Source organism: Ooceraea biroi, chromosome 1 (assembly GCF_003672135.1).
Source record: "Ooceraea biroi isolate clonal line C1 chromosome 1, Obir_v5.4, whole genome shotgun sequence".
Classification (NCBI taxonomy): Eukaryota; Metazoa; Arthropoda; class Insecta; order Hymenoptera; family Formicidae; genus Ooceraea; species Ooceraea biroi.
The window spans coordinates 21,975,900-22,001,586 of record NC_039506.1 but is presented as its reverse complement, the minus strand read 5'-3'; the positions used below and the strand labels follow the sequence as shown (position 1 = coordinate 22,001,586).

The 25,687-nt window shown below is 39.1% G+C and overlaps 4 protein-coding genes, 1 long non-coding RNA gene and 1 pseudogene across 21 annotated transcripts in view; 4 read left to right on the top strand and 2 right to left on the bottom strand.

Annotated features, from left to right (window-relative positions):
- Positions 1 to 8,711, top strand: part of LOC105283503 (teneurin-m) — a 603,501-nt gene extending 594,790 nt beyond the window's left edge. For 7 of the 13 annotated variants that reach the window (XM_026972357.1, XM_026972369.1, XM_026972365.1 and 4 more), the window contains one exon: positions 148 to 8,236. In XM_026972357.1, coding sequence (XP_026828158.1) covers positions 148 to 1,636 — 1,489 coding nt within the window. In that variant the 3' untranslated portion in view covers positions 1,637 to 8,236. Of the gene's footprint in view, positions 1 to 147 lie in introns of all 13 variants that reach the window. The other 6 variants (XM_026972358.1, XM_026972360.1, XM_026972379.1 and 3 more) reach the window with 1 other exon arrangement.
- Positions 8,712 to 9,660: 949 nt separating this feature from the next.
- LOC105283508 (exocyst complex component 5-like) lies at positions 9,661 to 10,236 on the top strand. Its single transcript, XM_011346326.2, has 2 exons — positions 9,661 to 9,777; positions 9,871 to 10,236. Exons 1-2 carry the CDS (start codon positions 9,715 to 9,717, stop codon positions 10,075 to 10,077), a joined length of 270 nt encoding a protein of 89 aa, XP_011344628.1. The 5' UTR covers positions 9,661 to 9,714; the 3' UTR covers positions 10,078 to 10,236.
- Positions 10,111 to 13,562, bottom strand: LOC105283506. The gene is made up of 2 exons (XR_894695.3): positions 12,532 to 13,562; positions 10,111 to 12,408 (listed from the first exon to the last, which is right to left on the bottom strand). It is a non-coding gene; the product is annotated as an uncharacterized LOC105283506 (long non-coding RNA).
- Positions 13,563 to 14,188: 626 nt separating this feature from the next.
- On the top strand, positions 14,189 to 17,965 carry LOC105283509 (zinc finger BED domain-containing protein 1-like). The gene is made up of 6 exons (XM_011346327.3): positions 14,189 to 14,334; positions 14,469 to 15,616; positions 16,089 to 16,522; positions 16,618 to 16,775; positions 16,863 to 17,172; positions 17,602 to 17,965. Exons 2-6 carry the CDS (start codon positions 14,489 to 14,491, stop codon positions 17,603 to 17,605), a joined length of 2,034 nt encoding a protein of 677 aa, XP_011344629.1. The 5' UTR covers positions 14,189 to 14,334; positions 14,469 to 14,488; the 3' UTR covers positions 17,606 to 17,965.
- A 534-nt stretch (positions 17,966 to 18,499) lies between these two features.
- LOC105283517 lies at positions 18,500 to 21,966 on the top strand (annotated as a pseudogene).
- Positions 21,967 to 22,822: 856 nt separating this feature from the next.
- LOC105278475 (protein kinase C and casein kinase substrate in neurons protein 1) overlaps positions 22,823 to 25,687 on the bottom strand; it is a 54,419-nt gene continuing 51,554 nt past the window's right edge. For all 5 annotated transcript variants that reach the window (XM_011337587.3, XM_011337590.3, XM_011337589.3 and 2 more), the window contains 3 exons: positions 24,944 to 25,107; positions 24,701 to 24,864; positions 22,823 to 24,569 (listed from right to left, as the gene is read on the bottom strand). In XM_011337587.3, coding sequence (XP_011335889.1) covers positions 24,457 to 24,569; positions 24,701 to 24,864; positions 24,944 to 25,107 — 441 coding nt within the window. In that variant the 3' untranslated portion in view covers positions 22,823 to 24,456. The remainder of the gene's footprint in view (positions 24,570 to 24,700; positions 24,865 to 24,943; positions 25,108 to 25,687) is intronic.

Sequence of the window (25,687 nt, the reverse complement as noted above, 5' to 3'; positions counted from 1 at the left end):
TGTTCTATTAAAATCAAATTATGTTGAAAAATTTATATTTCATGGAACAATTGAGTTCTGCAAAATGTCATGATAAAATATATCGTTTTAATAAATGCACGCACGTGATTATTATATTCGATAGTCATTACCAAGTTCCATTTTCAGATACAATTCGCGCGGTCAACTGATTCATGCGTCGGAGCACAAGAAATTCCAGATCTGGTACTTCTACGATGACCGTGGCCGACTGGTGTCCATGAACGACGACCGAGAGAACATCACTCAGTTCTTCTACGCGAATCCAAAGACTCCAGATCTGATAACGCACGTGCACTTCCCGAAGTCGTCCAAAACATTCCGATTCCTGTACGACTCCCGCGACTTCCTGATGACAGTGGAGACGTCAGAGCAACGCTTCTACGTCGCAACGGATCAAAATGGCTCGCCCCTGGCTCTCTTCGACACCAACGGTAATCTGATCAAGGAGATGCGACGCACACCGTTTGGCAAGATCATCAAGGACACCAATCCGGACTTCTATCTGCCCATTGATTTCCATGGTGGTCTCTTTGATCCCAACACCAAGCTGATTTATCTGAACAAGAGGCTGTACGATCCGACCGTCGGTCAGTGGATGACACCAGCTTGGGAACAGATGGCCAACGAGCTCACCACGCCGACCGACATCTTCATCTACCGCTTCCGCAATAATGACCCGATCAACTTCAAGCAGAACGTCGAGTACATGACGGATCTGGCGAGCTGGCTGAAGCTCTACGGCTATGACATCTCGTCGATGCTTGGCTCCGAGTATACGAAGCAGATGGTGTACCAACCGAGCGCCACCGTCACGTCACCGCAATTGACTCCAGACTTTGGCGTGATGTCCGGTCTGCAGTGCATCGTGAATCGCGTGCATGAGAAGTTCTCCGATCTTGGTTTCGTGCCCAAGCCGTTGCTCAAGCTGGAACCGAAGACGAGAAACCTGCTGCCGCGGGTGGCCCATCGTCGGGCAGTCTTCGGCGAGGGTATCCTGGTGTCGCGCGTCGGCGGCCGGGCCCTCGTGAGCGTGGTGGACGGCGTAAACAGTGTGGTGCAGGACGTGGTGACGTCCGTGTTCAACAACTCGTACTTCCTGCCACTGCACTTCAGCGTTCACGACCAGGACGTGTTCTACTTCGTCAAGGACAACGCCCTGAAAATCCGTGACGACATGGAGGAGTTGCATCGGCTCGGCGGCATGTTCAACGTGTCGACTCACGAGACGACGGAGCACGGCGCCGGCACGTGGAAGGAGCTGAGACTCCACAATCCGGACGCGGCGGTGGTGATCAAGTACGGTGCCGATCCGGAGCAGGAACGCCATCGAATCCTGAAGCACGCGCACAAGCGGGCAGTCGAGAGAGCCTGGGAGATCGAGAAGCAGCTGGTGATAGCCGGCTTCCAGGGCCGCGGCGACTGGTCGAAGGAGGAGAAGGACGAGCTCATCAGCCGCGGCACCGTCGATGGCTACGAGGGCGTCGACATCCACAGCGTGCACAGGTATCCGCAGCTCGCCGACGATCCCGGAAACGTCGCGTTCACCCGCGACACGAAGCGGAAGAGGCGGAAGAGCGGCAACAGACGCAGCAGGACTCACAGGCACGACTCGTGATTCGAGGACACGACCGCGCGGGTACGGAGGAGTACCACTTGGGACTTGATACGCGCGTGAATCCGGGAAGCGGGGTACGAGAGGGAGAATGATCGGAGGAAACGAGCAGCGGCGCGTCGAAGGAAGAAAGAAAGGAAAGATCTTGCTGCCGCGTATCGTTGTGCGAACTCGCCATTTCTTGCGTGAATACTCGTCAGCGTCGTCGCTCCTTTCTCTCCTCGATCTTCCTCTCCGCTTCTTCTCCCTGCGCTCGTCGTCGAGAGGGTTGCGATGATCACGAGCGACTACGGATGCACGGCGCGTCCGGCTCCGGCTGCTGCTCCGCCCGTCGATGTGCCATAAGCGCGCTCATGCGAAAGCGATCGAGCCTAGATCCCTGGATCGATCAGTCGTGCGTGCGGAGACGAGGGATGTGAGAGTGGATCGCGAAGTGTCAAAATTAAGCTAGTCGCATTATTAACGAAATGAAGAATATAAAGCTTGTTACATGGTGATTAGTTTATAGAGAAGAGAGAGGGAGAGAGAGAAAGGGAGAGAAAGGGAGAGAGAGAGAGGGAGAGAAAGGCAGCGAGTCGAGGTGCGACGAGAACTGAAAGTGCGTGCGTGAAGTTTCAAGGTGCCGTCCGCGACGAAATACGATAGAGCGTTTTTCACGAGAAAGAGTGTGAATAAGGAGTAGGTCAGGAAGACGCAGGGAAAATTTTGGATACATACTAGTACGTGTATATTCTCGGACTTTCGTCCGTCGGATCGTCGATCGAGCTCGAGCTGACGTTTGTTCACGCAACAGGGTCTACTACGAGACACGCACGCACGCGGTAAACCTCGAGAGCGGCATAGTTGGAAGATGCAAGGCGAGAGAATGACCTCTGACACGAAAAGAAGAATTTCTCGGGCATCCCCGGTATCTTCTGAACGTTAATTGAACTTCTGAAATCTTAGTTGGAACTCTCTCACCTCGTATCTTTAATCGGAACGCACTCGTTCGAGGATGAGTGCGTTTCCCAGGTGGACGTTGCCATAGAAAGCAAGAGAGAGAGAGAGAGAAAGAGAAGAGAGAGAGAGAGAGATTGTGAAAGAGAGAAAGAGAAAGAGAGAATGACAAATGTGGAGAACAGATATATACAGCAGATATTTTTAACATGGCGCAAATTGGTGTACTAGATGCGAGACGAGCAATTGTAAATATAGCTACTCGAACTTAACGGTAAATGTAGATAAAATATCGTAACGTAACGTAACGCGAGGAAATGATCGTAAACTCAAGTGGAACTGTCGATACCGCTTTTTTATATGTGAACAGAAAATAATAAGACACACGCGTGAAGAGATGCAGGGAGCTAACTTTACGTCCCCGTGATACGCGAACGCGAACGCGATCGCGATGGGGTAAATCGTGATTTATCGGACGCGTCGCGATCTTTTGGATGGACAGGTTGATTTTGAGAGATTTCGTTAGGGGAAAATGTGACGTTCACGCGATGGTTCACGCTAATCTCGACCCAGGCCTACGCACGATCGACACGCATTTATCGCTTCAAATCGGCCGGATGCACAGAGATGCACGATCGGCGACGTTGTCACGACGATTCCGTCGGCACGTGCGAACGCGCAATTGGATGTTACAAAGCAAAGTATAATAGCGGCACCTGCAATCGAAATGTGTCAGAAATCCATGAGATCCGTAAAGTTTATCTTAAATACAATATTTTTATATCTAAACAATAAAGAGATGAAGGTATACATAAAAGTAAATATATATAGAATAACGTGTTAATTCTTCAGTGATAAAATTAATAATTAATTATTATTGAACGTTATGAATATTAATTTAATTGTCAGGAAATTATGCGCAGCATTCCGTTTATCTATTCAATTAGTTTATCTAATCATAGACTTTACGGACCTTAAATTTCAGAGGTTTTGATCGTGGGCGCCTGAGATATAAGGAAATCTACCGATTTGTCGTAGACAACGTAGATACGTGTAAATAGCATTGGCATCACGTAAACGAGTATAAAAACTATCACGACGTGACGTGGTCACGCAATAAACGACGTGACACGACGTGACGAGACGAGCGACAGTCGCAACGGGATGCGTCGAAGTAATAATGTCCAGCAGAAATAATAATAATAATAGTAATAATAATATGATACAGAAAGCGTAATAAAAATAATAAAATAGTAATAATAATAATATAATAATATAAATAATAACGGAAAGAAAAATAATGATAATATTACCATTGTACGAGAAATGTCCCGCCTATCTTTCTACTAAAAATGAAAAATTATTTTTTGAATTGTGTCGTCGAAGAAGTCCTATGTAAACCGTGTGTATGTGGGATCGCCCCGTGAAAAGGAACCTCACCCTCCCCCCCTTCTTGTGCGCTCCACCGAAGAGAGCACCCGGTAAAGAATAGGTCGTTTAATAGGAGTCGACACAGAGACGAGTTTCGTTTTTCTATTTCTTTCCAGTTGCATTTATCCACTTTAATTTCTGCTGGAGATGAAAATCAGAAATTTTCCTTACGATCGTATCTTTTATTCAGAATTAGGATTAATACATCGTCATTTAATTATAATGCTGATAATAGCTACAGTATGATGGGAACGCGAAACGTTTAAGTCAATTCTCTGATTTCGGGTCAGGTCAGACATTTAACTTAGAAACGAATTTCTTCTGATTCACCTTAATTCGCCTATTTTTCACAGGGCACGACCTTAAACCCTCCTCTCTGTAACTGATATAGCTGAAAATTCGTCGGTGTTTATCAATATTGGATAAATAAGAAAAAGAAAAGTAAAAAAGCGTAGATCGAGGTCTGTGGTTCGGATCGAATGAAGTAACTGACTAATAGAAAGTAAAGATGCAAAAAATACGAGTATAACGCATAATATATATAGGGGTACACGGTGAGCCAACGTGCGAGCCCACGCAGCTCCACCACGTTGTGTTCTATGCGCGCGTAGGCGATATATAATAAATAAAAAAAATACATAATCATAACTGCAAACGTACGTACTAGCTGACGTTAACGTGGGTTTAGCGAATGATTAAGGGGAGTGTGCTAGTGAACCTTACAAGTAACATCGCTGTACATATCTGTTGTGTATAGTTGACAACACGCCACTGGTAGTTCCGCGAAAGCAGTCGTCACACCCTCGCGTAAAAAGATTTTCTATCATACGAGACCATAAGGAACTTTAGCGGTGTTCGTTATTACTTTATATTTAATTCTCAAGTAGGCAAGTTGTCGTATTTTTGACTTTGCATCGTTCATTACATTTTTACACAACCGGAATTTTATTGCAATATCATGTCTTTTTGGTGGAAATTTATTGATTAAAAGACATTTTGATAATATATACGTCTCGATATATTTATATCAATTTTATATTGCAATTAACGCGAAAACGCCGCTGAGATTTTTATTATCTCGCTAAATATTCCGTCTAAATTTGATAGAAAGATTGTTTTCGTGCGTTAAAAGCGCCTTCTTCGAAGGAAAGCCCGAGGTTGGACAAGGCATATCGATCTGTGATTCATTCCACATGTCGTCGCAGAGATTAAATCTTATTTTCCTCCGTATAAATATAAAACGAGTAAGGTCTGGAACTTAGTAGCTTAATGCGGAAAATTGCTCAGCCATCAAAGCCTCGGGCTCGGCTTTATACGCACGAGTTCATCTGCATTGACTCTTCGAAATCCTAGCGAGATTACTCCAAAGCAGTTTCTTCACGCATTCTTGTTGCAATATCTCGAGTAAATAACTTTCATTATTATACATCCTGAGATGTACATTCGTCAAAGTAACATTCGCGGTAACGAATTATTGAAAATTATTTCCTCAGGATTAAAAAATACGGTTGAATAAATTGCTCGGGGTAGTTTCATCAATCCCTTTAGTAACAGAAGGGTTAAACCTCATCCTATTCAGCCATGATCGAGAATATTAATCAAGGTTGCATTTTGTCTCGCCAGTTATTTCCAAAACTCTGCAATAATTTGTTACAATTTGAGAATTAAGAATACTTTGCCTCTTAATAGAATTTCTTCGTCATTGTCGTCAATTTCAAAAGTGGACATATGATTAACGTCGAACTAATTGGTCTCGATAACGAGACGAGGCATCCTCCTTGATAATGTTCCCGAACGTCGTCTTCAATCGAATCTAACCCACGTCCCTTCGATACTGTGTTCTTAACGATTTCCAAGGAAATGGAATCTCGTAGCGCTTGTTACTGGCAATGAGTTGTCCATTAACACACCATTTATCCTACACGCGCGCATTATCGTAGTTGGTAGATACGCTCAGCACGCGGCAGCGTGCTTCCCGGCACCGAGGAGGCGCGTGGTCGAGCGGAGGCTGCAAGCGGTTTTCTATGTGTACTCGTCTACTTGCAAAACGATACGTAAAAACGGGAGAGAGAAAAAGAAACAGAAAAAAAACGATACGACGTTAAAAAGTCCTGTACTCGAGTTAACTTTACGCTTAGCGCATGTTTCCTTCGAGCGCAAGAGCCGCGGCCGAGTACCGCCTATCGATTTTCCTCGGTGGAAAAAATATCTCTTGCTCCTGATTGATACCTCGAGACGGGGATGTGTCCTAACGGAAATTTCTGCAGTCGAATCTACTCGAAATACCACAATCAATCAGCCATATTACAAATGTACTACTACTCGAAGACAGATGAGATGCAGTTGTAAATCTACGCGAAATTAAATCCGCGATTAAATGGTTCCAATATTTTCGTACGATTTTGTAGAAAGATGTAAGTAAGAACACACGTGTTCTCGCGCGCTACGTTAGCGTAATTTTAATCCTTCGGTCCCCGATGTTCCGAGCAGACCCGAGAGGAGCTTTAGAATCTGCACGGGTTCTCAAAAAACCGTGAGTGCTTATGCATACCTGGGCCGAATAATCCCCGATAATCTGCAAGCGACATTTCGGAGTCGAAGGAACCGGATGAGGAAACGGAAGCGCGGGGTACTTCGACGCGGCTCGTCGCAGGAAGGTGCAAAATTTATTATTGTTATGCCGGATTGCGGTCGACAAGCGCGATCGACACGCGACTAAGAAAAAGCAATACTTCGTAACTATCGTGTATGTCTTGGGTGTCGTTCTGCAAAGATCGACAATAGAACGAGAGACGGTAATATGTCAAAAATGAAGCGCGATGCGTGAGAAAGGATGAGTGAAAAGCTGAAGAGAGCGAACGAGAGAGAATGAGAGAGAGAGAGAGAGAGAGAGAGAGAAAGAGCGAGAGATATTATACATAAAAATTAATATATAAATATATAAATATATAAATATGCGAGAATTGCGTTTAACGATAGTTACTGCGGGGAGAAAGAAAGCCGTGCGCTTTTTTTTCTTTCTTGTACAGACGAGCCGAGACCGAGTTTGTCGGTGAAGCGCTCGTCGCGCTTCTTTCTGTACGCCACTGAGAAAAAACTGCGGCGATCGCGCGTGATATTTCTTTTTGTACATATAGCATACGACCGAAATATAATAAGATATATCGCGTTCCGTTGACGTCACGCGACGCCGGAGCGTCTCTCGAGATCTCGACGAGATCGAGGTACCACGGATTCTTCGCGATACGGTAAACGCCAAAGCTTCTACCAGGCCGATAGAAACGATCGTGAATTGCGGCAATTTTCATATCGCGAACACGCACATTGTATACGTAATTCTTTTTCTGTACACGTGGCTCAACGTGTTACCGTATTCGAAACACGCTGTTACATAACCGAGAGGTCTCGGGCAAAGAATTTTTATTTCGAACACGGTAAACGCTAAATATTCATATCCGACGTAAACCACGCGTGTTACGACACTACTCATTACGTTGGGCTCACGTTATCGTTTGACTTTGGTGTTCACCGTATCAGAGACGCGGTATTTCCGCGCCTCCGTAATCTCGCTCGCGGCCGAGAAGGAGAAAGCTGCCACGTAAAAGAAAAAACGCCACAATCGTACGCGACATTGATGTTGTTAATTAGGGTACGTACAATTACCCGTAGCGATAGTAGTTTCGTACACCCGTGCCCGCAAGAAGAGAAAGAAGAGAATCATCTCACACCGTAGCGACCTTTGTACTTTCACGCATATAAAGACGGCGGTCAATTTATATACGACGAAGAGGGAAAACGAAAGCGTTGAGAAAGAACTACCCTCTTGGCATTCACTCTCGGCATTGGCGTGACGGTGAACGCGGCACGAGTCCTGGTAGCATCGGATCCTCGCGAGGATCCGTTCCGAGTGAATCGGCGATCACCGACGCGGCCGATACACGCCCGTTCGTCTGATATTTCCTTTCGATTTTCGTTTTCGTGAGACTTGTACATACATTAATTGCGATCATTATGTAAATACTCTTGACGAGAGACACACACATACACGTACACATACACGTTGCGTGCATGCCCGCGCGCAAGGTTTATTTTAAAGAAAAGACTACATCATGATATATATAAATATAAATATATATATATATATATATTTACCATGTAATGATATATTTAACAGTAAGGTAACATATATTCTATACTCTTACACGCTAAGTACTCAATAAATATATCTATAAAATCTCCCTGTGTTTGTGAATGTCTGCCCCTGGACCTATCCCGACGATCCCGTCGTATCGTGGCGTCTGAACCATATCCAACAAGCCAAGAAACTACATTCTCAAGTCAACGTTAACACCTCTGTTCGTCGGACTCCGGTTGAAGGAACTAGCATTAAGTGTGTTTTCCCTGGCCCTCTGTTACCACATCCCGCTTGTCCAGCTCCTACATGCCCAGATTCGCCTTGCGCGCGTGACGTAACTCTATTCCACGGATATACACGCGCGAAAGAGACTCTAGATTATAGATATACACGAGCAAATATATATGTATATAAATATATAAAAAAATACGTATATATTATACATACGAATTATATATGACACTCTCGCAACGGGTCCGACAAGTGGTCTGACAAGTACCTATGGATACGTGATGTGATGAAAGTTGTTTTTCTATCGATAATAACGAGAAAGTTAATTAAAGTCTTTTAGTAACATCACTGACAAGTTGTTATCATTGTTCTCTCTCTCTCTCTCTCTCTTTCTCTTTCTCTCTCTTTTTTTTCTCTCCTTCTTTCTATTATTCTGCGCATTCCCATACAGCAAAAATATTGGATTCAAAATGCACATCCAACGCGAGACCACATTTTTCCTTAAAGCTACTATTTTTTATCAAGATAGCAATTACATAAAGGAAGATTTCTCTCTATACTATAAAGAAATCTACATAACAGCATTGTCATGTCGACTTCTTCACGATTTTTCTTTATATTATAGCCGTAAAACTTATAAAAAGAAGATGCTGCTAATAGCAATTGATCCGAAATACTTAAGCAAGCTGTTGGATTGCGCTCAGGGATATATTGCTATGCTTATAGAAAGTAAAAACGCATACAGATTTTACAGTGAGAATTGCGGTATTGCCTTTGAATTTTTTTACGTTTCCATGATCTGTCTAATATATGAATAATATGTCAAGTATAAAATAAATTGAAACAGTGTTGAGAAAAAAATGTCCAGATTTATACCATAATATTTCTTATAATTGTTTAATTTAAGAAAACCAAATCTGAAATAATATACTGATCAGTTTTCAACTCATCCACAATAATTTGATTCTATTTTAAGGAAAGCATACATTTAAAATGCTTAACAAATAATGTCGTTATATTTTTAGTGAAGCCCGCATTGTGTTCCGTAACGTCGCAATATTCGTTCAATCGTTTTGCAACCGTCGTCATTGTTTCCGCATGCATGTGACGATTTAACATCAGCGCGCGTGTCCAATAGAATGCGGAACATCGATCGAAACTTTTGCAAAAAACATTAATTATCCTCATTAGGCAGCATACTCGACATGTGCTACGCAAATGGCAAAACAGTCATGTGTCATTATTCATTGTCAATGTTTAATAAATAGATCGTCACATTCAACAGTATAAATACTGCCGTTACATACATTGCAACGTGAGTAACAAGTTGAGGGTGCAAGATTGCAACATGAGGTTCACGCTGGTATTTCTGATCGTGGCGATCGTGATTTGTACCATGATCCAAGACTCTGTAAGTTTCAATTTGATCTCGCAATCAACTTTCCATTAACCCTTTCCATTAAGTTCCGTAACAAAGACTAACAATCTCTCCTTTCGTGCAAAGGAACAATTTTGGTGGGGGCGCGGGTTTAGAGGCGGTAGAGGACGTGGATGCCATCGTCGTAGAACAACAACAACGACTACAACAACGACTACAACGACAACGCCTTCAACAACTACTACTACCACAACAACACCGCCACCTCCTCCTCCAGGTAGAAGAAGGCGCGAAGTTATGGAGGAACCACTTCTATCACCAACGGTGCAATAAAAGTGAAGAAAGTCAGTCAAATTTCCGTGAAGGCACGAATAAAATGCTAAAACTTGAAAATAGGATTATAGTTTTACTCCATTACCGAAATAAATGATGTTCACTGTTATAGTTTGTGAAATAAATAATTAATGAGCAATAAAAGTATATATATTTGTGTGAAAAGGAGTTCACAGATATGTAGATACAATTATCCATTGATTATTAGAAGAATTTACAAAGAATGACCAATTTCACGAATTTCTAATGATAATACGCGACACCATATAGTGACACCATAAAAATAACCTGCGATAATAACTATAACGTTAGCCAATTCAATAAATAATTGTAAAAGACACACTGCAAGTCCGATAACGAAGTAGAATTACTATAGAATGCACAAGAGAAATAGCCAGGATAAATTCAGCTATAATTAAATAAGATAATTATTAAAATGCATAAAATAATGCTAAAATAAATATACTTTGTAACCCCAAGGAGATTGAAACTACAATGTAGATAATACTTATGTAGATTACTTAGGATAATTATACTCATTAAGTAGCGTGTATACTTATAATATTGTTACGCAAATTGCAAATAGGTTTATATCATCACTCATTGTCAATCTAATCGTTAAATAGATATTTGACAGCATAAATTATGTGACAGTAATTTTTATCCAACCGACTTTTGCAGTAAAAACAAAAAAAAACTTTAGATTCCCATATGAGTACCTATAGAAAATATCATAATTATAATGACATAATAACAGTAGTTATAACAGTTGCAACGCCAGTTCAACAAAGCGATAGACGTTATGAATGTCTGTCATAAATCATTTCTACCTTCTATACAGTATAACAATATCATAAAAGCGAAGAAAATCAGTTAAATCTCCACGAAATAAAAAAGTGGTGTGATTTCATTAAAATGCAATTGTAATTGTAGTTTTCCTCTCTTAATGAGATAAATTCATGTCTAATGTATCTAAAATAAAATGATAATATAAAATAAAAATATTTGAATATATCTCCCGCAACAGTAAAATGTAATAACAATGCAGAAAATATGTATAGATTTATTTGTTTGTAGTTACTAAAAGGATACACGACGAAATCATATGATGCTCTTCGCTGGATTAAAATACCGAAAATATATATGTTTTCCACATAAAATCTAGTAATTTTAATTTCAAGAATGTAGTATTTAATCTAAAGAATCATGAAACACGATAAAAATGCACAAAATATATATAATTACACTTATTTTTATTATTAATGTAGCCTTCAATTAAGTGCAACAAGAAAAGTTACGTTGAAATGGACGAACTAACTGGACGTCGATTCCCGAGAATCTGTGGATTGTTACCTGGATACTCATTAAGGAGGTTAATTATTTCAGCGTTCAATTCCTCCAGTTTAACTTATCTGTTACTTAGCTTCTCGAGCAATAGAAGAACACGATTCCAGAAGATGACATGACTACTCGAATCTTTTTACAAAATGTACCGACTGTTACTTTGAAGCGGTAAAGCGTACTACTATATCGACACTTATCGATAACATCGATAAAACGTTCTACTATATTGACTCTGTTCAAACAGATTCGTTTGCCACCAACTCGTATCATGTTTTCTTGCTATTTGAACTCGAAATGTTCGCATATCTTTTGAATATTTTATTAAACGCAAAAACGATAAAAACCTCCTTACGTATCGTGTTACCCGCGTATTAAACCACGGATTCTCTGGCAATTTCGTCGGTTCATCGAGTTCAGAGACAATCCGTATATTACGAACGTAAACTTTTCTCACATTTGATCTAACTGCACGCTACGTAAATAATGAAATAATGATGCCCGATCGTATCCCCGTAGTGATTCCAAAGGCAAAGTATCCGGCCTGCTTTTTACACCTACATTTAGACAAAAATCAATGCAATAAGTTAGAGTGAGAAAAAATATACTTGTCTCACTCTAACCTATTGCACCAGTTCAGCAGTGCAGCTGAAAAGAACAGACCTATTGATACGCGCATCTCGTATAACAAATAACAACTTATGAAACATTGCATCAAGAAATTTAAATGGCATCAGTCATCTCTTGTAAAATCAAAACAGATCTGAATAATGTCATGTTGACACAAATAACCAGTTGTACTAGTGCTACTATATTAGTGCTATGATAATAGCGCTTAGCGCACTTACCTCGAAAACCTGATAGAAATACGCGATGAGAACGTGATTCGCACTGCGAGTGCATCTCCGCTCCGATTCGGTGAAAAGAGTAACACAACGTGTGCGATGACGATTTTGTTCAACGTTGGATTGACACAGAAGGGGATTATCACTGACATTGAACATAACATGACGTAACCATATAATATTTGATAAAAGATACATTTGCAATCGTTTACAGAAATGTAAAAACAACCGCAGAGACGCAATTAATTATAAAATTACACATACGTACCTAATAATGACACAATGTACTAATTATAATTTCGCCGCAACTTGACGAGAAAATGGCGGCGCGAATTGCGCGAAAAAGATTTCGAGTCTTTGAAATCGTCGCTACCGAAATCGCGATATTGGCGTGCAAACACGCGCGTACATGATACTTGACACTTTGTAACAAATGCCTAGTTTTTTGCACGACACTGGCAACAAGTATTTTTGCAGTAAATTACAGATTTACGCGATAATAAGCGCGGAAAATGCGGAACGATTGGAACCCGCGTTTACTCGTCACGACACTCACGACGCGTATCGTTACTGTCGGTTATTTGAAATTCCTTTACAACGTAAAACGATTATCGCAATATCGATATAATCACTGCAACGAACCAATCACAGCAAAGATTGCACACACGTACAGTCATAAAAGCTGCAACAGTATTCACAATTACAAATGCTCACGTACAACACGGCCGCGCGCTTGTGTTGGTATATGTTGCCGCCTGTTGGCAGCGGCTTAAACCTGGTATTCCTGGACGGCAATAACAACTAGGAGAGCGAGCGAGAGGGATATAATAATAACAACATCAGAAGAACTCGATCCCGATAAACATTTTTTCCACGAAAATGATCGGTGTACGGTTGATGACGCGTGTCAAGAGACACAAAAAAAACAACATTGTGATGGCAGTTGTTGGAGGCGGACGAATCAGTACGGCGCTGCGTGCGCATTTGCCGTGTGAAATTCACAGCCGGGCCGCGATTTTCGGTCATGCGCAGTGGAAATCACGTCAATGACGTATTTAAAGGAGTACAAAAGATATGTCGATAGTCGCCCGTACTAAATATTCTAAAATATTTAAATGTATGAAACATATGATATATATATATATATATATGATATAAAGAATATAATAATATAAATAAAATATAAATAGAATCTTGTTTATTATCAATCAAACTGGCCATACAATAATATCACGTCACAACGTTTCGACCGACGGTTTCGGCCCTTATCAAGTGACAATCAATGCGCGAAATTCGCTTTTGCCAGAAAACTATAAATAAATAAATAAAAAATAAATAATACAATTTAAAACAAATAATTCCGGTATCTTCTGTTTTAAATAAAACATAAAAAAATTGTTGCATCTTACCATGACTGATGTGCATTATCAGATGCCATTTCAATGATGTTTTTTATAGGAATATTATGTTTATGCAACACATTTTTAAATTGTTCCAAAATTTTTATCGCGGAACAATCTGTACTATCTAAAAAGAGTAATTCTAATAATTGAGTTTTAATTCTTTTGTCTGAAGGACAAACGTATCGAATAAGGATGCACATAATTTTGTTATCAGAAATATCCGTACTTTCATCAATTAGAATTAAGAATTTGCGATTTTTCAACATTTCGATTAATTCCTCAGTTTCGCGTTTTGCTATAACGTTTCTTACAATGGTTGCACATTTATTTCGGGACAGTGAAAGATCTTGTACAATTTCAGGGTCTATACAAATATCTTTCGATAAAGGTATTAAATGGCCCGCGGTACGAAAAGCTACATTATAAGCGCGCCAAAACTAGGGGCCGCACCCGTAACATATGCTACATCATACGATGTTGGTTTACGGCCATTTTTACTGCGCATGACCGAAAACCGCGGCCCGGCTGAAACACTGCCCGCGAACACGTGTCGCGCGTATTCGCGGGTAAATTCGTCAGAAGTGGCGAACATGCCGTTTAGGATAGATGTGAGGATAGATTCGTTAAGTGTATCACTGCAAGTATACCAAGGTTAAGGATAAATTCGTGTAAGTGTATCACTGGTATCACATTGCTTGTTCTCGGAATATTAAAATACTTGTGTAAACTCGTGTTCTGCACAGAGGTGCATGCTCGTCTCTTGATGTGCATGCGTGTTTAATTTGTTTTTGTTGTGTTCCAGGCACGCGTCTTCAATCCGTCATGGACAAGCCGGGAGTGCCGGGACCGAGCGGAACGAGATACACCAATCCGGTGTCTGTTGGACATAAAAGCAAATATTGGGTACACTTCCGATTTCTAACAGATGAAAAAGATGAAATAAAGAAAGATGTAGTTATATGCAACTTATGCGAGATGCGACTTGCATACACTCGTCACATAAATACTTTGTCCAATCATCTCAAACATAATCATGTTAAAGAGATGCTCCTGCTAGAAAATTCAGCCGGCAGCCCGAACGTCTACCAGGAGCTAGAGTCGAATCCACCTCACGAGCGCAAGGCTCAGAAGAGATCGCGCGAGGCAAGTTTGAACCCAACGAAACACACCACCAATGTGGACGGCACGGGAGATGGTAACCTACAACTCGTCGCGGATCTTGCATTGTCAATGGACGATATCACTATCCGTCGGCCGTTGAACCTAAGTGATGATTCAGATAACAACACGATGAATCAATTGAACATCGATGGCACCCCGTCGGACGCTGTTATAGAGTTCATCATAATGGATCTGCAATTACCAGAGAGTACAGAGGATCATGGATTTCAGAGGATTGTAGCTAACTTGCGCCCACCCTGTGCAATCCCCAGCGCGAAAACATTAGAGGAGGAGATAATACCAAGGATATACGAGACCTTCCGTGTGTCTGTGAAAGCGTCGTTGTCCTGCATCACGTCCGAACTGGCATTGACGTTTGAAGAATGGATATCAAACAACACTGGCAGTTACGTTACAATATCAGCTTATTATCTGAAAATCGAGGAAGCGAAATTGGAGCGTAAGATTTTGACCACTATTCTCACACAATCGGATTGGAAGGAGAAACATTGGAGAAATATGATAGATATTCTGTTACGCGAGTGGGATCTGAACATCGAGAAGGTAACAGCAGTAGTGGTCAGCAGTTCAAGCACGGAATTAATCAAGGCGTTGATTAATCACAGTTTGACTGTTGTGCCCTGCTTGCTCCATACTCTACAAGTATATGGGCAAGCTTGCTTCGATAATCCAGATGTGGCCCAGATATTGACCAAATGTAGATCTGTGATTAAAACTATTACAAGTCATCAAGGAATATATGCAGCACTGCAGGAACAATCGTCAGCGGTAAGTTATCTTTATGACACAAATTAATATTCCAAAAGAAATATGTAATTTGCCAGTAATTAAATGTTTAAAGTTAGTATGAAGGCTAAATGGCTTCTGAACAGATACAAAAGGCTTTTCGGTCGAAAAACAAGCTAGTGAAAGTTAAGCTAGTGTCAAAATATTATCGTATGTATCAGGCAAGTTTCCCGTGTCTCTCTGCGAATTGATAACATTATTATGAAAAACAAAGCGTGAGATCGCAGAAATGTTTTTTTTCCCTTTAGCCTTCGTGGCACGTTCGCAACGTTTCGACCGTAAACTACGGCTGAAACGTTGCGTTAAATCAATTAATTTGTATTGCCAGCTGGGTCGTTAATAAACTTTAAACAAATTAATATTAATAAATTACTTTTTAGTCCGTACATGCATAATTTAATATGCGTAACAAAAATTATATTTTGTGCTTCATAATTTATCCTTCTTATTACAGTTGAAAGAAAATGCTATATTGGTGGATGATTATCCTGGCGTATGGATCTCTACATACAACATGCTGGAACAAATGGTGCTACATCGCACACTTATCACCTCTATATTAGAAAACATGGAAGGAATGGATCAAGAATTGAATCAAGAATGGATCGAGATTACCAACGACCAGTGGAAAATTATAGACGATCTGATGAGTATTCTTAAACCATTGCAAGACACCATTATGACTCTCAATGAGGAGGAGAGAATACCACAGGTGTCGGTATTGATGCCATTACTTCAGCGACTTGTGTCTTCACATCTCATAGTGCAAGAATCCGACAGCGAGACTGCCAAGTCTTTCAAGGAATCTCTGTCGGATATGTTATATAAGCGATATGAGGACGGCAACGTTACACTATTTCTACAAATTGCAACAACTTTGGATCCCAGGTATATTGGTGAAGAAATCTTTTTAAACATGTTGAATTTCGCGTATCGTATTTGCGTATACTGATTAGACTGTTTATTTCCATTACGCTTTAAAGATTTAAATCAATTTCATACCGTCACCGTCAAGTCACCGAGGAAGAAAGCATAGTTAGTGTTCCACTAAAGAAGATGCTTACGAAAATAATTCAGAAGCAATCTGAGATTACAATAAATATAATGCCACCAGAAGAGGATATGCCACCAAGCACGAAAAGTCGATTATCAATTAAAATTAGTTAAAAATAAAATCAAATTATCCTTTGCGACAACAACCGTGAATAAGTAAATTATTCGATTTCAGGAAGTAAGCTTTTAATTAACGACACCGAGTGCGCTGCAACGAGGGAGATGTCCGCAGAAGCGAAAGCGATTCTCGAACTTCTACTCTATCAATCGGAAGCCATGACTGCTAATAGTTCCCCGTTGCAATGGTGGCTTCAAACGTGCGCGAAATGCCCAAACCTGACTAAGTTGGCGAAGAAATATTCGTGCGTGCCCGCGTGTTGCGCACCGCCAATACGACTTCCGCAAATGCGATACTATGCGAGGCGAGCGGCATTACCGCATCGCTTGATTGACAAGTTACTCTTTTTGCACGGCAATTATACAGTGTAAGTGGCATAGCACTTGAATAGCATTGAGATGTTCAAGAAATATCTCATTCTAATGTACATACAATATTTTTATAAAAAACTGCTTCGGTCTTTTGCGATGCAGTCAGCGCAAAACGCAAATCGCAAAGTGATATGCATGTACATTTCAAATGCAAGTGTATATACATATAATGTACGTACACACACACACGTATATATATAATATTTATATAAAATTAATATTTTTATTTAGTATACCTATACTGTAATGCAAAGCAAATATACATATACATGATACATGGTACATATTTAAATTGTATGAAATAAAACGTAAGTCAATAGATTTCCACATCGTATATATATCTTAATATACGTATCCCATTTTACTTAAAACCAAGTAAACAATATAAGTTTGTTTAAACAATTTGTTTATGTTTATGTTTTTAGGTGAGGCACAAACGACAGATCCTTCCTTGAACTCTGTTAAGAACTTCAACCTTGGACTAGAATGAATTCATGTAGGAGGAGGAACGAGGATGTACTGGCGGAAGTCTTGGATCTGTTTCTCCTGCCGAATTACAGCGTTGTCTCAAACATCTATTTGGATCATCTGTTGAGTCACATTGCGGAGAACACGAAAGATTAATGTAAGAAGATTTGGTCGTCGAGCGCTTTGATGTATCATTTCGTCACACGCTACATCAAACATTGCTTCGTTTATGTAATGTAATCTTATAAATTTGTAAAAATAACAAAGCCGCTGTTCGAAAAAATCACGTAAATTTGAAATACAAATCAATATATATCCTTACTATCTATTTTACTATGTAGCTACAATCATCTTTCACACATTATTCAATTTATAAACACGTGATTACGAGATGCTTAATAGAAGGTTTTTCCACGATAACAACGATATAATAAAAATAATTCACTAAAGAGATTTATGGATAGAAATAAAAATACAAAACACAAATTATACTTTATATACTATTTATTTGTTATTCGTGTTGAAATAAAATTAGTTTTGTTAATTTCTGTCTATCTTTTTTTTTCTTTATTATATGTATTATTTTTCCCAAATGATGAAATCGTATTTTAATATAATATTCTGCAATAGATACAATTAGTTGTTTTTTATCATTATTAAACGGTTCCTGAGAAAGAATATGATTATCCATATTTAAAAATACATAAGGTAATACACGTTGTATAATACTGTTTAAAATTACATTTCATATTTTCATATTTTTTTGAAAATGTCATTTTGATTTTGTTTAATAATTTTTTCTGCCCATGTACAAATGTAATGAACATCTTTTGATGGCTTAATCAACGTACCTCTATGAAAGTTAGTCAACATTTTACACGCATTTAATATAATTCTTTAATTGTGTCATGATTTTTGCAGGTATCCTTCAGCGGCAACCGTGCTTCCGGCACTTACACACCTCTCGTGGTTTCCGGAAGTAGTCCACCGCGAGGTGAACCGATCTCCTTGGCCACTTTGGATCGCGACTGCTTTATCATACCACTTGTTTCTCTCGAGCGTTTTTTACCAGCAGGTGTACCAGTGAGTTATTGAAAAAGTTTACTTAGCTCTTGCTTAACTTGAAAGATACATGTTTCTTAGAAATAAAATATCACAAGATACCACAGAACCTACAAATAATGGATGACAGTTCTTTTCTTTCTTTCTTATGGTATTTACATCAAATTAATTTTTCTTAATTAAAATGTCGGAGTATTTTGATAATATTCGAAATATGAATCACTAATAAGTTATGATTATGACGTACAACAAGCGATTCACGTGTTCTATAAATTTTGCTCTATTTATAACTTGAACTTTTGTTTTCGCAGCATGCTCCTGTCGCGACATGTCGCCGACAAGAAAAGACCGGGAAGTCCGCTGTTGGTTCTCGAGGTCGAAGATCCGAAGCAATGCGTTCTCGCACATTTCATGACGTCGTTGGAGTCTCTGGACCCGGTAGTCGAGTCTCCAGTGTCTCGTCCGCTGGTGCTGCAACGCGATACCGCCGCGGAACTCGTCGCCGAAATAGCACCCTCCGCGTCGCAAAGCATTTTACTCGCGAACATGGAGAAGAATTGTACGTAAAATTAGAACGTTCAAAAAACTAGTACGAAAAAGATCAATCTCTTTAGATCTGTCAAGATTGTTTAACTGAGTTCCCGTGCGTTTCAGCGGATTTCCCATTCATCACGTATTATCTAATAAACAAGCAAAATATGGACCCCGTGGATTTTTACAACGAAGTGCAATGTGTGGCCCTACGTAAGTTCGATCCCCGTGATCTCAGATACGCAGCCAGTCACACGTTGGATCCGTTCAACGAAGTGGCGACCATCGCGAGACCACCGCTCGAACCACCCGGTGGAAGACCACCCATTCCGTCCACCGGCTACATAGTGTCGATTTTCAAAGTTTTCGAGGGCGATGACGGTCTCAAGTTCGAACAAAATTGGCTCTATTGGACAGGTAAGTGTCCACGTGTTTTAGTACTACTTTTCTTTCGTTAGTAATGTTCGATTTATCGAGATGTCTTATAAAATCTGTACGATACGATAAGATTTTTCTTATTCATTCTCCGCAGCAACTTTAGTTATCGAATAGTGATGTAATTGCAGTTGTAAATTTAAATGAGATATTTTGAAATTTAACGAAACAATTTCTTTTTCATTTTCATCGTGTCAAAGCGTCTCGTTTGTTGTGTTGCAGGCGCGCGTATGATGTATCGATATTTGCCGAAATCAGTGGACCTCAGGCACATCACTCTGCACAAGTCAATGTCGCAAGGCGACAAAATGTATTTGCTGATCTGCGAATGCTCGCAGCTACAAGACAATCTATCCGCTGCAGCGATACTTTTGCCGGCGCTTCGTGCACGCCTGTGCGGTTACACCGGGCTTTACAGACCCTCCGTATGTTTCTGATTCCTCACTCAGCTCTTAGAATCTGTGAGGAGGATCGTTTCAAGTCGCGTTATGTGCATCTCCACGGGAAAATCTGGACAAAACGGTACTGTATCGCTCATTTCAATGTACCCTTGATTCCCCGATCTGTTCTCGTTTAAAGATATTGATACTCGATTGCAGGGACGTAATGAAAGTCATAACAGGTGCCAAGAAAGAAAACAGGACATTGATCGTCATATAAATACCGTTAACGAACGAGACACTGTGATTTCCTATCCTACTATTATCTACTATAAGGAACGCAACTTCGTATACGCTTTAGATGAATCTCGTCGATTATCGACGAAATGACGTGCATGCTCGACTAGGAACGCCACTGGACCTGTTTGTATTTTTCGACTTTACTATTTCGTTCATTATGCGAATGAACGTTGTTCCGATAGGGTCGCCAAACGAAACGAAAGTAAAATGCATGAGTAGCAATGAATGAGTAGCAATAAAATAAGATAGAATAAATCGACTACTGAAAGAAGTGTAATATACATAATGTATAACAAGAGTGTCTGCGAAATGATTTATCAAATACAGATGGAAATGCAAAAATTCTTGACTTTTAAAGTCCTGAGAAATGGGAACATTCCATGCACCGACATGGAGCAAATACATGCGACATACATACCGCCGATCAGGGACGTTTAGTCACCCTATGGGCGTTGCGATACACAACCATAACGATACACACATAGTATATTTTTATTACTATCAATACTATCAAAAAATCGCTAACTATATATCATACTCGATAAACTGTGATATTTGTGCGAGCGGCGTATATATATCACAATGGGGTATTCCTTTCGAAACTTTGAAAATGCTACTCTTGAAATCAATTTAGGTAACTTAGGCACGTGCTAATTGAAAATCGACTATGCGGTAACTTTAAATCTTTTATCGATTATCTTCATATTTGATATTATATATCGGTATACTGCTCGTGAATTATTGCTCGCGGAATTTTGATCGGCGGATGCGAATGTGGGTAAATTGCAAATTAATAATTTCAACGAAATGTATTTTATGTTCAGCACTATTTCTTTGCCTTATGAATTGTACAAAACATTGTATCACTTTTAAAGAAGTGAATAACATGAAGGAATAATATATATATAATAAGATGTTTCAATCGTCTATTGAATTATAAAAATTTCTCAACTATAATTTATATAATTTATAATGAATTTATAATGAAAAGGTCTTGTTACATTTACGATATTCAAATTCGCAAGAATTTTACCCACTTTCGACCTAACATTCTCTCTATGCATACATGGAAGAAGGACAAGAATATAGCGAAGGCATGTGCGGGAAAAGCTTATGCATATCCCATCCTTAGGTGCCTATAGCCATTTTAGAGAGTGAAGAAGAGTAGCGTGAGTTGACATTGTAGTACAAAAAAGGATTGTATAGCCAATATACGCTTGTTGCATACAGACAATAGCTAGGACGATTACGCAGGCGTAATCGTCACACCCGATAGATTTGTAATAAAAAGAGCTCGAACCCGTTCAACGGCGTGCTCATACGCCGAATTCGTACTCGCTGAACATAAAGTGGAACAAGATGCTCTTAAATATAAGAAGATAAAGTCGGAATGTAAAGAAAATTCGCGATTTTACTGTGATTATACGCACGTATCAGTTCGATACAAACATGCGTTCGTATGCGCGATTCAGAAGGTTGATAAGAGCGCAATTGTAAAATGAGATACACTTTGCCCATAATGTCCAGTCTATGATACGTGCTATCATTATTTAGAAAGAGGAACATTTATTACAATTAAGCTACGCACCAATAAAACGTTTGGCCATTGCATTCGTATATCTTTTCATTGCCTATTATACTATGCTGAAATACATGTAAAATTTACGCTTGATATTTAGCATTGAACGATCTCAATGTAATACTATTTTAAGATTGGACTTCACCTTCATTCTTTTGATATCAAATTAAATATTTACAACACACGCCTGAAAAATCTTAATTTCATTTTATGTAGCTATATATCAAAACTATTCTTTGTTCTCTCGTCGATTTGACTAATTACATATGCAATTTATTATAAAAGTAAAAAACGATGGAGATATAATTACAGGTTATTTAAAGAAATTAATGAAAATGATTTATGGAAAGGAGCATTGAAAGGATTAATATACAAGATCTGCTTTTGTTCTTCGAGAAACAACTGCATCTCTCGTTTGTCTACAAATAAAACCTTTTGCCTCTATACATGGACGAATACACCTCTTTTCAAAGTAACTATGAGATCGTACAAAGAATCGTACTTTTCAATTAAGTTTGACGATAACTTACCTTATAAGAAAAGTTTCTTTGAAAAATACATTTCATGACATATAAATGAGATTAAAAACTGTTAAGTAACGAATAATAAAAATTTATATAATATATTCCGTATTGAGCATAAAGGCAAGTTTTATTAATTAATGTATTATGCTTTACGATTTCGTACATTAATGATGTAATTCAAATAAAACCAAGATAGTACTTCGAGTTTAATTTAGAATAAATTTAGAATTACATTTATATAGTTATTATATAGTTTTTATTTATTAAAAAATTTATATATATTTTCGGCTTCAACTAAAAGACTGTGTGCGTGACAAACTATAACATAAATTAATATCATAAGTAATAAATATGTAAGACTTGTTATGTATAAGTCATTTATTAAACATACACAATAAATTTTATACACAAACTAGAGTCTACTTAACAATTTTGTGGAGTCACGTGTGAACATTTCACACAAAATAATAATTGAGAAAGTAATAAATGAATGATTATAAAAAGAGGATCAGTCAAACTAAGAATTGAAAATTTCACTATATATTCTATGATATTTACATAAATACTGTGTACACAGACACAATATATTCTTAATCAATACTTTATTTCCTTCAATGTCTATTATAATAATCATAAACGAAGTATGACTTTGCAGCTGACACATCAAATAATTCAAACATGCTTTGCGAAAAAATGGGAAAATTTAAAATAAAATTGTTACTACACGTTGATTTTTTAAATATTTCATATTACGCAGATAATTAACAGATTAAATACGGAAGAAATAAATTTCATTCGCTACATGCACCGTATACATCCCATTTCGTTGATGTTGTTACATTTATTAACGTAATAATAGTTAATATGCTCGTACATATTTTGAAACGGTTCCTACATATTTTTCATGATGTTTTATAGTTAATCTGACAATATACATAAATCGTATATAATTTTAAATAAAAAAAAGAAACTTATAACTCCTTCCGAAAACAACACAATTTTCCACACAATTTTCTAACGTTATCGGACTTACATTAAAACAAGCTATATACACAATGTACCTTAGATGAAAGTGTTCGTCGCAATAAAATATAACATCCATAATTCATATATTCACTTTGCCAAATTATCAACTTTCAACTATAAGACTTAATTAATAAATCGCACCATTCTCTGATTTCTGGGTCCCGAATTTCTTTATTCCGTATATTAATTTCATATGCATTTCAATATTATGCCGTTTTTTATGTTTTCTCTTTATGTTTTCATACTTTAAACACTTTTAACTCTTTAAATTCGTTTAAACGACAAAAATAACTTTACGTATTGCTATGCTCTTACATCTATTATGTACAATGACACCATTTAGATAGACATTAGTTTTTTTAATAGTACTTTTCTTCTTTAATAACAATAAATTAAATAGACCTCTCGTCGCATCAGCCGAAAGATTCTCAATTACAACAATCGTGATGAGTCATGAAACACACGATTGTCCAATTTTCTCGACTTCATCTAAACTCGCTACACGCGTGGTGTACATGTAATCCATTGAGACAACTAACTAGTGAAGGATTTTTGAGGCTGAGCTAGCTATCTAAAAACAGATTTCTCATTTTGAGTAAGGGAATCATCTTTGTCGGGTTTGGAAAGCTGTCCGTTTACATTATTAGCCCCGCTAGTTGCCTCCAACACGTAAAAAGAATCTCGCGAGTCGCGAAAATCGCGTCTCACCATTATTTATGCCATTTATACAACTCGTAAATGCAGTTCGCGCGTCTACGTGTCTCATTCTGCAAGTGTGACTCGCTCCTCGTTCAGATTCATCGTAAATCTAATGCGTCTGTCTCTTCCAATATGCGCGCCGATATTCCCGACGTGAATCTCGACGCGCGGACAACGACGACAAGAAAGAGAAACGAAAACGCAATCATGTTTCACGCGGTGGTTACACATTTAAGTAACTAACGAACTTGCGGATTTGGCTTTACATTAGTCGATCTATTGTGCTACCAGGTCTACGTAATTCGCCGGATAGAGGCCCACCTTGCCTTCCTTTCTGCCTTTACACCATCCTTGTTCGTCCTCGTCCTCCAGTTTCTCGAATACATCACCTGAAAGAAACAATTTTCGATTTAAGAATTCGGTTTGTCATCGCGATTACGGTCGCTCTAATTACAATGATCTCCAAAATATTTGTGAATCGATCCACTCTGAAATTTCATGTAAAACCTTTTGTACGTGCCTTGCTTAAAGCTGAGTTCATCCGCTTCGGCTCCCTCGTAGTCGTACAATGCTCGTACAGGGACTCCCGGTTCTCCGTTGTCGACCAGAGGTTCACCACCGTCCTCGTCCCATTCCTCCTCCTCGAATGGGTTTGACTCTTGCTTGACATTGTTAGTGCCGTTGCTGCAATTATCATATATTTTTTATTTTACATGCCTCTCGCAAAGTTTGAAGAAACGAGAAAGCTTTTCTTGAGACTTACGTAATAGTTGCAGGCCTGTTGACACTATCGCTCTCGTCATTCTTTTCCGAAGGTTGCTTGCCGGTGCTTATTGTGTCGGTTTTGCTATCTGCGTGATTGCCATCCGCTGATATTACTCGAGCGGCGGACTTCGATTTCGATTTGTTGTTCACCGGCGGGAATTCCTGTCCGAACACGAGGAGGTATGTTAAATGTGTTTTCGGTAAGCACGTGGTACGGGTGCACGTGAATATCTCGATGAAAAATGCCATGCGTGCAACCAAGTGTTCCGTGTATGATTCAAATCGCTTGACCCGCAAATATTTCGTGCTTTAACGAGCATGCCGACGATGCTTGTGGGCGATTTCGTCGAAGCCATCGCTACATCCTATCTTTTTCAAGATAGCATCCGCATCCGAGAAAATTTCCGAATTTCTCTTCGAGAAACTTACCGATTTTCCTAAAGCACGTATTTACAAAGCGAACGTCAAGCTTGAACGTTGCGTTCCATGAGACAAATTATAACAATTAATGCGATGAGAAATTCCAATGAACAGATTGTTTGATGAGTTATGTACAGTGATGTTAAAGTAATGTCATTCTTGAATTCTGCGTCGCGACTGTCGTCACTGTTATTGCGTTTCTTATCGAACACGATTTTACAGACATTCCTATGTGAGAAATGGCAGTTTAGCCGATGGCTATATACAAGTAGTTTAATCGTACACCATGCGAGATATTAGCATACGGAATTCGGAACCATCG